This window comes from Curcuma longa, unplaced genomic scaffold (assembly GCF_044706935.1).
Source record: "Curcuma longa cultivar G26 ecotype Majalengka, Jawa Barat unplaced genomic scaffold, ITB_CL_G26_1.1 utg8573_np1212_1322966_RagTag, whole genome shotgun sequence".
Taxonomy (NCBI): Eukaryota; Viridiplantae; Streptophyta; class Magnoliopsida; order Zingiberales; family Zingiberaceae; genus Curcuma; species Curcuma longa.
The window spans coordinates 1,007,835-1,022,726 of NW_027435604.1; the positions used below are offsets into that span (position 1 = coordinate 1,007,835).

Sequence of the window (14,892 nt, forward strand, 5' to 3'; positions counted from 1 at the left end):
TGTCTGATTTAAATGATTTGAGTTATATCTAAAACTTATATATGGTAAAGATTACCATATTTGATTGTAAAAGTATCATTTAATGTTGCAAAGCTAATAAAATGTTATTAATAATTGAAATGACCTTAATTAAAGATTACCATATAAATTAAAAAATGAAGATTCATCGATATTATTCAATTTTGATATTTATGACATTGAAGAGATTTTGAAAATCGTGAAAAGATTAGTGCTCTCTTTGATGATACTTTCCATCTTTTACAATATTAATTAAAAATTCATCTTAGAATTTAAATGATATTGATATCGTTAGACTTAATTTGTGCAACACTCCATGATTTAAGTTACACAAATTAAATATTACCATCTTTGAAATACCACATATTCCAAAGTTTCAAGGTCCTGCCTTAAATTATATTTAATGTCATCAATAAAATTACCATCTTAAAGCCACCACGTGAGATCTTAGAAAGTATTGTATTTTACCTTTATTTTTTTTAAATTATTAATTATAATCAAGCAGCATTCTTTTTTTTTATAAAAGGCTAATTATTGGGCCATATTTGGGCCAATTGTCAATTGTTCAAAGGCTAATTAACGGGAGGGGAGTATAAAAGGCCACTTGACCTCCCCTCTCACTGGTCCATATACGCGTCAATAGGGTTTCCGTTTTGCGGGCGAGGGAGCGGCAGCTGCGGCCATGGTCCTAAAGTACGATTTTTTTTGTCTTCCTTTTTCTCCCCGTAGATTGATTCTCTTCATCCTAATCTATGGCAGGCTGGTTTATCGAAAAGGCCTTTTTTTATCTCACCTTTTTTGTTTTTGTCAGTTGATATGATCAAGACAAGAAGAATTAGCACTACAATACCCTGATTATTAAGACGCTTGTCATGCTTTTTTGTCGTATATCAAATTTTAATTGAAATTCGGAGGTCATTTTGATATGTTTGTCTCAAGGGTCTCTCACTTATTTTGCATGTTTGAGAAAACCAGGATATATTTATGGAAGGACAAGTTGTTCTGTAAAAACAATGATGTTTGAACGAAATGAATTGTTTCGCTGACAGAGAACTTGTAAAAGATTAAACTTCCTCCTGTGACTGATTTTCCATTGATCATGTCGTAGTTTACTTTCTGTAGATTTTGATTGAGCTTATTTACTCACAACTCTTCACCCAAATATATATATATATACCGATTGCGGAAGCTTGCATTTTTAGGAATGGCACTTAGAGTTGTTAGTCCTAAGAAAAACCACATCATCCAATTCCAAAATCATCATATAAAAAGGAAGTGAAATATGAGAAATTGTATCATTTCCACGAGTGAGAACAAATATAGTCTTGGCATTTATTCTTTACCAATTGACTTCATATTGTATAGGTTCCTGTTATTTTCCAGTGATAGAAAGCTATGTTTCCTTTCTTTGGTGCTTATTTGTTTGTTACTCGTTTTGTGGTGCAGCATACCTATTGTGTTAATTTTAATAGCATACTCATGGCTGCTTCTGTCTGATTTATGCATAGAACTGAACTCTGCCGCTTCAGTGGTGCCAAGATATATCCTGGAAAGGGTATTCGATTTGTGCGTTCTGATTCTCAGGTAATGAAATTTCAGTGATGTTGCTCAGCAGTTGTATAATGTGTTCATTATTCTTTGCATGGTTGTCAAATTCAGCACCTGGAGATCAGATGGTTAGAGAATCTAAAATATTGGCCGTCTTAGATTGGTAGGATCAGTTAAATGGAATTGCTAGGTATTTTTTTTTCTAAAAAGATAGAAAATATAGTAAAATTATTTTGTATATAAGATTACCAAAGAAATTCCAGAAGCTTAAGAAAAATGGCTACAATGTATCATTACATATCATATAACTATACGGATAACAAAGTAATAAAATCACATTTTAGTGTAGATTACTATATAACACTAGATTGCTAAAAAAGGGAAAATCAAGTAGATTAGGAATGACAAAGAACTTAGAGGGTGTGAGTTCCCTGGAAAAAGAAGATTGAATAATAAAATGAGGTTACTTGCATGGAGAGAGATTGACTAACATCTATATCGATATGATTATGTTTGCTATAAAGATTTTATTGTCTAGGTTAATGAATAAGAGTATCTTAGATCCCCTTTTCTTTTGAGATGTTATCATTTGAATGAGGAAAAGAACAGGTTGATTACTAAAGATATTTGAGTTTATTGATACTGATAATTATTTTCATCAGAATGAATTTAATCTTGAAATACAAGTTTATTATTAGGTGCAATTGATAAACAGAAGTGGGTTTAATTAATTAAACTATAAAGCAACTTCACTCTGGTTGTGGGGACCAGTCAGGAAATTGCACCTGCTGGTGGCTAGGCTGAGCAACTCAACTAGGTGCCAAAAATTGATTCTCCCCGTGTGAGTTTGTTATAAATCAAACTGGGATAAACATGAAGGCTCCATGAGTCAAATTTTATCAGTCATTTCAATTTGACTAAATTTTAGCCTGTTATTGTTAATTTTTGACTCAATTCAATCAAACTACAATTGTCTCCATTAATTTTCTAATGAGATTTTCTTTTGATAAGTTAATTTATTGGATGACTAATATTAGAAAAATTCAAAGTGGATTCTGTATCACTGTCAGCAGATTTTGGCAACCATGATTCTCCACATAAATCTTTAATTCATGTGTTCAATATTTTAAGTTTGATAAATTCTCCTTGATCATGAACTTCCTTGTCTGATTGTATTTTTTTACTGTTCGAAGAATTTGTGCTTAATTCTCTCAGGGATGACATTGAACCTTCCTCAAGATATGCACTTTTTGCAGGTTTTTCTTTTTCGAATTCAAAATGCAAGAGGTATTTTCACAACCGACTTTGCAAAACTCACCTGGACAGCAATGTACCGGAAGCAGCATAAGAAGGTGATTCTGCTGATCTGTGTTTGCATAATTGCCCATGCTGTATTACCCATGGTTGTTTCGCTATTTGCTTTTGTTTCCATGTTTTAGGATATTCATGCTGAAGCTGTGAAGAAAAAGCGTCGACTACCAAAAAGCCTTATTCTAGGTCAATAGTTGGTGCTACTTTAGAGGTGATTCAGAAGAAGAGAACTGAGAAGCCTGAAGTCCGAAATGCTGCTAGGGAAGCTGCTCTTCGGTATGTTGAGCTCACCACTCTTGATTTTATCTTCTGTTAAAACATCTAAATGAAATTGTTTTATTATTCTTTTAATTTATCTATGTTCAATCAATGACATTATGACATATTCTTCTCCTGAGACTGGTCCAGTGCTGGTGTCAATATGCTATCTTATTTGTCTGATCACTAGAATGGTGGATCTTGTTGAAATAGACGTAATCATTCATGGACACTGGGAAAAAAAGGGGGGATTGACCCAATTAGGGTTGGAAAATGGGCATCATTTCCACAATCATGATCTAGAATGAAGTAGCTATTAATTAAGAGAATTTTAACAACCAAACTGATATTTAGTGTTACCGAAGTTTGCATTTAAGAGCAAATATTGCAGTAAGCTCTTCTCTTGTGTGTTGCTCAAAATAGTAAACTTTTTTTTGAGTCAGCTGAATACCAGCTACGTGAAACATCTAATATTTTAATATTTTTTAATAATCAATTATTTATTATTTTCAGGAACAATAAGATATCATATACTTTGTGAGGAGACTTTGTCAATGACATCATGACATACTTGGAAAAAATAGGTGAAGAACCGTTGTTATCGTTCTACAAATGTGTCGAGCAAAAAAAAAAATTAATTAGTTGTTATCATTGTTATTTATATTTTAATTATTTATTTAAACGCTCATACTTACTAATTTTAATTATTAATTATATAAAAAAATATCCCGTGCATTGCACGGGTGAAATACTAGTTATTAATTATAATCAAGTAGCATTCTTTTTTGTATAAAAGGCTAATTATTGGGCCATATTTGGGCCAATTGTCAATTGTTCAAAGGCTAATTAACGGGAGGGGAGTATAAAAGGCCACTTGACCTCCCCTCTCACTGGTCCATATACGCGTCAATAGGGTTTCCGTTTTGCGGGCGAGGGAGCAGCAGCTGCGGACATGGTCCTAAAGTACGATTTTTTTTGTCTTCCTTTTTCTCCCCGTAGATTGATTCTCTTCATCCCAATCTATGGCAGGCTGGTTTATCGAAAAGGCCTTTTTTTATCTCACCATTTTTGTTTTTGTCAGTTGATATGATCAAGACAAGAAGAATTAGCACTACAATACGCTGATTTTTAAGACTCTTGTCATGCTTTTTTGTCGTATATCAAATTTTAAATGAAATTCGGAGGTCATTTTGATATGTTTGTCTCAAGGGTCTCTCACTTATTTTGCATGTTTGAGAAAACCAAGATATATTTATGGAAGGACAAGTTGTTCTGTAAAAACAATGATGTTTGAACGAAATGAATTGTTTCGCTGACAGAGAACTTGTAAAAGATTAAACTTCCTCCTGTGACTGATTTTCCATTGATCATGTCGTAGTTTACTTTCTGTAGATTTTGATTGTGCTTATTTACTCACAACTCTTCACCCAAATATATATATATATACCGATTGCGGAAGCTTGCGTTTTTAGGAATGGCACTTAGAGTTGTTAGTCCTAAGAAAAACCACATCATCCAATTCCAAAATCATCATATAAAAAGGAAGTGAAATATGAGAAATTATATCATTTCCACGAGTGAGAACAAATATAGTCTTGGCATTTATTCTTTACTAATTGATTTCATATTGTATAGGTTCCTGTTATTTTCCAGTGATAGAAAGCTATGTTTCCTTTCTTTGGTGCTTATTTGTTTGTTACTCGTTTTGTGGTGCAGCATACCTATTGTGTTAATTTTAATAGCATACTCATGGCTGCTTCTGTCTGATTTATGCATAGAACTGAACTCTGCCGCTTCAGTGGTGCCAAGATATATCCTGGAAAGGGTATTCGATTTGTGCGTTCTGATTCTCAGGTAATGAAATTTCAGTGATGTTGCTCAGCAGTTATATAATGTGTTCATTATTCTTTGCATGGTTGTCAAATTCAGCACCTGGAGATCAGATGGTTAGAGAATCTAAAATATTGGCCGTCTTAGATTGGTAGGATCGGTTAAATGGAATTGCTAGGTATTTTTTTCCTAAAAAGATAGAAAATATAGTAAAATTATTTTGTATATAAGATTACCAAAGAAATTCCAGAAGCTTAAGAAAAATGGCTACAATGTATCGTTACATATCATATAACTATACGGATAACAAAGTAATAAAATCACATTTTAGTGTAGATTACTATATAACACTAGATTGCTAAAAAAGGGAAAATCAAGTAGATTAGGAATGACAAAGAACTTAGAGTGTGTGAGTTCCCTGGAAAAAGAAGATTGAATAAGAAAATGAGGTTACTTGCATGGAGAGAGATTGACTAACATCTATATCGATATGATTATGTTTGCTATAAAGATTTTATTGTCTAGGTTAATGAATAAGAGTATCTTAGATCCCCTTTTCTCTTGAGATGTTATCATTTGAATGAGGAAAAGAACAGGTTGATTACTAAAGATATTTGAGTTTATTGATACTGATAATTATTTTCATCAGAATGAATTTAATCTTGAAATACAAGTTTATTATTAGGTGCAATTGATAAACAGAAGTGGGTTTAATTAATTAAACTATAAAGCAACTTCACTCTGGTTGTGGGGACCAGTCAGGAAATTGCACCTGCTGGTGGCTAGGCTGAGCAACTCAACTAGGTGCCAAAAATTGATTCTACCCGTGTGAGTTTGTTATAAATCAAACTGGGATAAACATGAAGGCTCCATGAGTCAAATTTTATCAGTCATTTCAATTTGACTAAATTTTAGCCTGTTATTGTTAATTTTTGACTCAATTCAATCAAACTACAATTGTCTCCATTAATCCGCAACGCGCGTTAATCGCGCGTTAATAGGGTGATGTGGAAGAAAGAGGAAAGGACGTGGAAGAGTTTTTAACACGTTCAGAACATTGAACGTGTTAATCGGGACAGTGGGTGGGTCCCACGTAGTCACTACGGTTGAATTGTTATAAAATTCAAATGTGGTGGTGGTCGATCAGTGGTCGACCACTGTGGGCGTTATAACGCCACATCCATTGCAGTTGCTCTTAATTTTCTAATGAGATTTTCTAAACTTCGTAATCTTCATTGGATGAAATCTTAGAAAAATCCTAAGTGGATTTTCTGTATCACTGTCAGCAGATTTTGGCAACCATGATTCTCCACATAAATCTTTAATTCTCCTTGATCATGAACTTCCTTGTCTGATTGTAGTGTGGTTTAGTTTGTACCTTACTGTATCGAAGAATTTGTGCTTAATTCTCTCAGGGATGACATTGAACCTTCCTCAAGATATGCACTTATCATTGCAGGTTTTTCTTTTTTCGAATTCAAAATGCAAGAGGTATTTTCACAACCGACTTAAGCCTGCAAAACTCACCTGGACAGCAATGTACCGCAAGCAGCATAAGAAGGTGATTCTGCTGATCTGTGTTTGCATAATTGCCCATGCTGTATTACCCATGGTTGTTTCGCTATTTGCTTTTGTTTCCATGTTTTAGGATATTCATGCTGAAGCTGTGAAGAAAAAGCGTCGGACTACCAAAAAGCCTTATTCTAGGTCAATAGTTGGTGCTACTTTAGAGGTGATTCAGAAGAAGAGAACTGAGAAGCCTGAAGTCCGAAATGCTGCTAGGGAAGCTGCTCTTCGGTATGTTGAGCTCACCACTCTTGGTTTCTAGCATGTCTGTCTCTCTGTTAAAACATCCAAATGAAATTGTTTGGTATTCATGTCTTTATTTCATCTATGTTCAATCAGATCATGATTCACAACAGATTCTTCTCCTGAGACTGGTCCAGTGCTGGTGTCAATATGCTATCTTATTTGTCTGATCACTAGAATGGTGGATCTGGTTGAAATAGACGTAATCATTCATGGACACTGGGGAAAAAGGGGTAATTGACCCAATTAAGGTTGGAAAATGGGCATCATTTCCACAATCATGATCTAGAATGAAGTAGCTATTAATTAAGAGAATTTTAACAACCAAACTGATATTTAGCGTTACCAAAGTTTGTATTTAAGATCAAATATTGCACTAAGCTCTCCTCTTGTGTGTTGCTTAAAAATAGTAAAATTTTTTGAGTCAGCTGAATACCAGCTACGTGAATCCGTATTTAGCAGAACAAATAGCTGGATCTAGTTTGGTATTTTACAAAAGTTTAAGAGGTGAAGCTTATGCAAGTTTCTTTTCTTCTATAAGTATCCATAAGGGGGAGGGGACTAAAGAAGAGTTAGGTAATGATGGCGTGTATTTGTATGGGAATTTATTATTATTTATATACATTTTCCCTTTATTAAATGTGTCACTTACACCCATCAAAATTAATAAAAATAAGGGACCTCAAAGATGCTCAAAGATGCGGAGACGGTTGTTGAGAAGTTGCAGCTGAGCATTTTGTTGGCGAAAAGCACAAGTGGAATTATCTTGCATTAACAGAGGCAGTAAAGTAAAATTGTCACTTCACTACGCTCATCTTTCTCAAGGCTTTGCAGTTCCCTTTTGCTTTGACTTCAACATGGTCAATGTTATACAGGGCTTTTGTTAGATTAGCTTCTTTTCGCGATAGTGGATACAAGATTCTCTTACAAGGAGGTGAAATAGTTAACAGTGATGAGAGGGTTTCAGAAGACTATAATAGAAGGATTGGGGATGCCACAATGGCTGGTGGATCTAATATACCTGGTTATATTCATGAACGTTACGGTGCAATACCTCAGAATCTAGAAGGAAGAGCCATATCTGCATTAAGCTGCTTCGGTGAGAATGCAAAAATGCTATCAGATCAAGTATGGTTAAACAAGCTTCATCGGGGTTCACAGACTGCTGGTATTGTGCATTTTTCTAAGTTGTACATACACTATCATTTTCAATGTATGTGCACAAGATTGATTTATGCAGGGTATTCTTTTTTGCATCTCTTTCAGTTGCAAAGCAGACACTTTCTACTGTTTGGTTCCAGAAGGGGCTCTCTGGTCAGTTATTTTTGTCAGGAGAGGTGCTTTTTATTTTGAGACCTTTGATATATGTCTTGTTCATTAGAAGGTGTGGAATCCAGTCATGGAAACCATGGTTAATTTCACTAGCCATTGATCTAGCTGGAATGAGCTTTCTATCGTTCGCTACAAACTCACAGCCTAGAAATGGCGATAATTATTATCATCTTTCTTCTTCTGAAAAGGACGAGGCAAGTGCAAAAACAATAATCTCAAATTCATTTGACAATGAAATTACCACCATGGGATTCACGGTTAAAAAGAACTAGCATGCTCCTTTGTTCAATTTCCATATTATTTTTCCATTCAAAAGGCTAATTTCTGTCTCATTCTCACATCTTCAATCTTTTTTGTCTTAGATGAAAAGGAGAAAGCTTGTCTGGGCCCTGTACATCATGAGAGATCCATTCTTTAGCAAGTATACAAAGTAATAGTCTTTTCACCTTATGTTTTTGGCTAATCTCTGTTGTAATGTTTGCTAGATATTTCAATCACCTTTTGTATCTTCAGGCACCGTCTTGAAAAGACTGACAAATACTTGAGTCGGGTTCCTTTAATTGGGTTCCTTACAGGTTTGTGCCTTTGTCCTAGCTTTGTATCAAAATCCCCCAGTGATTTATCGGTACTAACCTTGCTTCTTGTTTTCTATGCAGCTAAGCTTGTAGAGCTAATTGTTGGGGCTCAAACTCGTTACACCTATACATCAGGTTCTTGAGGAGGAAAAATCTCAGCATTCATGGCCTTCTCTTTTGAGATCCCTTGATTGTCGAGTCAGTTATTTATCCTATTACATGATAGACTGCTATGATGCTGTTTGTGTAGGATTTACTGGGTCTATTTCATTTTTTTCACATTTGATTTGGAATATCATCTGGATATATCCTAGATTTCGAAGATGGTACTTACACTTTAGTATGATTTATATCTCTCTTCAAAGTTGAAAGTAGCCTGAGCTAAATAATAGGTCGTTCAGTTCAGTTCAGCTCAGTAAACTTTGTTGTAAAGTGTAGACAAAACTATTATTGAAAATTCTCTATTGTAGTAAGTTGGTTTAAGCATTATCTAATTTCTCAAGTTCGAGCACAGTTTGCTATTGTTTTCGCAGACTGCGGCATTATCTAAATGCAGTTTTGAGACCATAACTTTGTGTAATTTTTAGGTTATTGGTTGTTTCATTTGCATCCCAGTTATTCTGAAGTGAATTGTTTTTGGCTATAAAATAGGAGTAGATATGTAGCTTCCTGGTGATGTGAATATGTTGATGCTTGTAGAAGAACAAATAAGTTGGTGAAATAGTAAACAATTTTCTTGTACGAGACTTTGGCTTTGATACCAATTGACACGGTGCGAGATGTAGAAGTGAGGAGAAGCTGAATAGTAGATATGAGGGAAGAAAATAGGGAATAGAGGATTCAAGAGGAGAGCCCAAAGGGAGATCTTGACTTGGCTAATGTTAAGGTAATGAACATATTGATGAAAGGTCCAGGCCACACGAGGGCTTTTTCTTCGGTGCTTTCAGGGTATAGTTGAGTTGGTTATGACGGAACAGAATTATTGAAATGAATAAGGGTCGAATCTCGACGAAATCGAGGTAATATCTTTTTCCGTTATGATCAACTATAACTTTTCAATTTATCTCCTCATAGGTGATCGTGAGACTAACTGTGTAGGATTGTTGGGGTGACATATTTTATTTATTTATTTTTTTATTGAAGAGGGCTTTTCCTTCGGCAAATATATAGTGGTAAATGGTTGATAGAGCTTCGCGTCGTGGTGAACTTTTGGAAACTGCCCTGCCTGATCCATAGAAATGAGTTGGCATCGGAATGTCTTAATAAATTTAAATTTGAAATTTAATCATTTTAAATAATTTTTAAACTAAAAAAAAATCAAAATAGTGTCTCTCCACATGAACAACATCTTGCTGAACTCAAAAGTGTCTCTATATGAACATCTTAATGTTTCAAAGTTCATCTACACATTGCTTAAATTGTCCAAAAAATAAGCAGGAAAACCTGTGTAATCTTTACACAAAATGATTTGTTACCAAATAAATATTTGCACAAAGAGGGATCACTCCCATCTTCCTTTTCATGCCACAGACAGAGCTGCTGTGCTGCTCGCCATTGCCAGCTACAGAAAGTCACAAGTTTTGCAGGGATCGCGAATCATGACAGTCGTTTCTATTTCATGATCAAGGTGTCCCTTTAGAAATTAGCTGCCCTGCCTGAATCAGTTCATAGAGACCACAAGAATGCCATTTAGAGTTTGGGGATGCCTCTGATGAAGCTCAGTCCTTTACTTACCACAGAGCTTCCATGCTTTCTCAGCTGCTGGAGGTGTTTTCTGAGAGCATAAATATGAGAGCGACTGCAACCATGACACCAGGACAGGCTTTCTAGTGACGTCATCAGACTCGGCAACTTGAGAGTACATCTCGTCGAGAAGGGCATTCTGGCCATCTTTGGGCAACTGAATAATCAACTCGGCTAGCTGTTTTAACAAGTATGGCAATGCCTGCAGGCATAGATAAAATCTTAAACTCAAGTACACTCAGGGAATAATACATGAAAAACAAAAAGTTTGTTCCTCGACATATCTTTGATTCATCCATGGAGGAAATCAAAGTTGATGCTTTATAGACAGAACAAATGAAGCTTACTATGGTTTGTGAATCTAGAACATGTATTTTAAATTGAATCACTGAAGTGATAAGAAAAGGTAGAACCCTATCTAATTCAATGGACCAAAGAAACAAGCAGATTAGCAATGATCATTCACCAATCTGTCTTGCTGTGTGTTGTCTTGTCTAAGTTATTCTTTTTTGCTATGATTTAAACTAGGAAAATGTCGATTATTTAACATAAGTGAAAAAAAGAAATCTTTTCTGCTTCACAGAATCAGATCAGACAACTGAAACTATGGTTACATAAATCATACTTCCACAATTTTCTGCCAACCAAGTCATGCTATATTGTTAATACATGGCATATTATCTTATGCATTTTATTTCCTACCTTGTAGCCTCGAGAGTTCAACCATTCTTTCAACCTCGCTTCTTGGTACTCATCATTTTTATTATGGATGACAGTCACAAAGGACTTTAACAACCAAAAATTTATTGTAGCACTGAGTCATTGACAACTCAGATTCATTACTTGAATCATATGGAAGTGCTTGCCTCTCAGTTGTAATGCTGTAGATTATGCTGCTCATATCATGAACATCCTCATCCAACCATACTATGCCATAAAAATGTCACGCTTGCATCTTGACTATGCTCGGTGAGACAACGGCACCCTTTTCATACTGTGTCATTAATTGACACCACCAGATCTCCTGAAATTACATGTCTGAACAAGCATGCTTGTATCAGAGATATTTTTCCCTAAAAGGGTCTCAAAGATAACCTGATACGCTGGCATACCCGGAAGGAATTGAGGAAGGGAGAGGGTGGGCACGACTCACCTCTCCCATGCTTTCCTCACTCATGGGAAACATGGCTTAGATCTGGGTATGATTTTGCAAGAAAGACAGGACATAAACAGGTTAAGTTCATCAGGTTTAAGTCATTAGATACTAGCTAACACAGCATTGATCTAGAACAGGTCGCATTTCAAGATATTATCATCAAAGGGGGTCATTGGACAAGATGTGCTTTCGCAAATAGCTTCGCCTCAATGACAATACAACATAAGAAGATGGAAACTTATTGCAAAATGTAATTCAGTTGAAGATCATACAATGTTAGTATTTGAACACTATTTTCTTTTGAGAAGCAAATTCAACTTTATAGTATATTGAGAATTTTCACCATAAAAGTAAAATAAGGTTGATTAAAATACACAAGCTACCCTGGTATATTTTTAGTTCTGAAATCCATCACTATGAAATTGGATAAAGTAAAAGCTATCAAGTTAGACAAAACATTTAGCTAGGTTACCTGTATATCAATCAATAAGATAGATGAGGCGAAGGAGAAGATCAATAGCCTTCTTAGGAGGACCTGAGTTTCCTTCCCAGTTCTTCCACATAGTTGGATCTTCACTCATGGCACCCCTACAAAGCTCAGAAGCTTTTTCTACAAGGCTATGAACGCAATAGAATATTGATGGACTACCAGCAGGAAGATGTCTGACCAAAGCTGTAACTCCAGATGACAAACCATCAAACGAATTGATCTGGGGATAAACCTATAGATCAGAAAAGTTAAAGTTGATGAAACTAAAATAACCAAATCCAAATCAACCAATAACACTCAAGCTACCTCCAAAGCCCTGCGCATGTAATAGAAAACAAGTTGCTCCTTTAAAGCATTTCTATAATTCTGATCAGAATCCTTACTAGAGGATACAAAGGAAACAAATACTGAATGTGAAGCACGGATTACTTTCTCATTAGGATGTTGCATATATCTGACATACCTCTATTAAGGACTAACCGTAGAATCACATGCATTATGAGGAAGCATCCAAACACATTGCATAAAGGATACAAAAACATTGTTGGAGCTATGCGTTCTCCAAACATAGCAGTAGGGACAAGGCTTATACAAGCTGGCAAAACCCGCAAATAAAATGATATACGAGCTGTCTGCACTTCATCTTGTGTCCAAATGTATCTCATTCTCTCCGATGCAATTGATCCTGTCAAGCTTTCAAATGCAAATAAATATACACATTGTAACAAAAAAAATCACATGAATTTTCAAAAAAAACACATACCCTGTGATTTGGTTAGCTCACCGTAAGGGGGCATTGACTCAACAAATGAAACACATGAAGGTGCATTCTCCTGGATAGTCAGAACAGCACGGCGAACTGCCTCAGTATACTCAGGCAAGCGGACTCGCCGCAGATATTCAATGCAAGAGAACGTTACAAGGATTCTTGAGGAGACCTCTGGTCTGAACTCATTAGATGTTTTGCTATTCAGCTTATGTTTGCTAACTTCAGCAGCAAAGACAACTATCATCAAGAATGCAGCTTCAGCAATCTTTTCAAAGCCCGCAAGCAATTCGTCACTCTTTCCCCGGTGAACCAACACAGCTAAGCGGAGATTTGAGTAAAGTTCAAGAGAATAATCCCAAAAATGTTTCTCAACTGTTTCCTTGGCGATATCATCTGTAGCAGCATACTGGTTGCAGAACACTCTGGTCACCGCACCTGCTTGTTTTAAAAGAATGCTATTGAGATGCTCCTTCACCTTGTTGGTGGCAACATTATGATTCTCAGAATCCAGGGACATCGCAGTGACAAAATGTAAAGGAAAAATCTCATTCAACAACGCCAGACAGAGGCACCGAAGCACTGATACATCGGAAGTAATCGGACCTGACCAGGCTAAAGCCATGGCGAGGCATTGCAGTAGAACACCGTTGTTATCAGATGCATCTGCATCAGAATCACTCCCGCTCCTAGAAATGATACTCTCTGCAACAAAAGAGATGGACAGTTCGAGCGACTTCCCTAACAGAGGGCTGATTTCGACTCCATTGCTTCTGAAAGCCAAAAGAACGCCTGCAGAAGCCATCAGCACCAGAAAAGGAGCAGAATCCCCTCTCGACTTACACCTATCAACCGAGAACCCTCGATGAAGTGACTCGATTCTACTCCAAGACTTCGACAGCAGAAACCCCGTTGCACACCACTCGGACAAGGAAAGTACCATGAGGCCGTGGGAGAGTGAGGGTCGAAGCCCGCCGGCTGCGGAGTCCCACATGCGGAACAAGGAATCCAGAATCCTCACGAGGCGCCGGTCGTCCTCCGCCCGCGAAATGCCGTAACCGACGCCGGCGAGGAACTCCGGGAGGAGGTTCGCATCGTGGAGGAGGGCGGGCAGGGTGGGATCCAAGAGGGAGCAGAGGCGGTCGAGGCACGGAGAGACAGAGGCGTCTGGGAGAGCAGGGGAGGCGGCAAGAGCGCCCAGGAGGAGGACAGAGTGGGGGATTGGGGGGAAAGAGGAGGAGAGGGAGAGCACGGAGAGGAGTATTGGAGGGGAAGGGCGGGGAGAAGTGCGGATGTAGGAAGAGATGAGGGAGAAGAGGAGGGGGAGTGAGTCGGCGGAGAGACGGGGGGAGACGGCATCGGCGGAGAGGAGGGAGAGGAGGACCTTGACCTGGGAGTCGGAGATGCGGAGGGAGGCACGGGAGGTGGAGAGGGAGCGGAGGGCGGAGAAGAGGCGTGGAGGGTCGGCGGAGGGGTGGCGGAGGTCAGCCCACGAGCGGAGGATCTCCGCCACCGATGGAGGAGGAGGAAGCTCGAAAGCGGCGGCGGCGGCGGCGGCGGCGGCTCGGAGGCGGTCTTCGAGGAAGTCGGGCCGGGAAACGGCGGACGTCATGGAGCAGGTATTGAGGGGGAGGAGAACTATCGATGGCCTGCTTATGGCCCAGTTTCCCGCTGTTTACCTGCGGATGGCGGAGAGGAGAGAAGGGGAGGAGGAGATCTTTTGATTTTCTCCTTGAGCAAAAATAAAATAGACGTATTTTTTACATCCTACCTCAACGTTAATATTATTATTTCTTATTTAATTTTTAAATCAATTCAATAATTACAAAATTATAATTATTATAATATAAATAAAATAATAAAAATTTATATTATAATAACTAGATGTTATAATAATTATGATTTTATAATTATTACAATTTGAATATAAATTTATATAACATCTATAAAATTATTTAATATTTAGATAGAAAATAATAATATTAAATAAAATAATATCCAAAATCGTATATTTAATTTTTTATGTGGTAAACAGGAAAAACGTACATTGGAAATT

At 37.1% G+C, this 14,892-nt stretch overlaps 3 protein-coding genes and 1 pseudogene across 3 annotated transcripts; 2 read left to right on the plus strand and 2 right to left on the minus strand.

Annotated features, from left to right (window-relative positions):
• Nucleotides 1–2,839: 2,839 nt before the first annotated feature.
• LOC141821019 (uncharacterized) lies at nt 2,840–3,362 on the minus strand (annotated as a pseudogene).
• Nucleotides 3,363–4,016: 654 nt separating this feature from the next.
• Nucleotides 4,017–6,793, plus strand: LOC141821020 (large ribosomal subunit protein eL24). Its single transcript, XM_074708382.1, has 4 exons — nt 4,017–4,098; nt 4,914–4,989; nt 6,425–6,526; nt 6,614–6,793. The coding sequence occupies exons 1-4, from the start codon at nt 4,088–4,090 to the stop codon at nt 6,791–6,793; spliced, it is 369 nt and encodes a 122-aa protein (XP_074564483.1). The 5' UTR covers nt 4,017–4,087.
• A 669-nt stretch (nt 6,794–7,462) lies between these two features.
• Nucleotides 7,463–9,170, plus strand: LOC141820835 (peroxisome biogenesis protein 16). Its single transcript, XM_074708190.1, is given in 7 exon segments — nt 7,463–7,489; nt 7,492–7,562; nt 7,650–7,942; nt 8,041–8,300; nt 8,469–8,536; nt 8,620–8,681; nt 8,763–9,170. Coding segments are annotated over 7 exon segments (843 nt in total). The 3' UTR covers nt 8,825–9,170.
• An 885-nt stretch (nt 9,171–10,055) lies between these two features.
• LOC141821021 (uncharacterized) lies at nt 10,056–14,448 on the minus strand. The gene is given in 6 exon segments (XM_074708383.1): nt 10,056–10,433; nt 10,435–10,633; nt 12,064–12,302; nt 12,377–12,524; nt 12,605–12,755; nt 12,834–14,448. Coding segments are annotated over 6 exon segments (2,415 nt in total). The 3' UTR covers nt 10,056–10,370.
• Between the last annotated feature and the right edge of the window lie 444 nt (nt 14,449–14,892).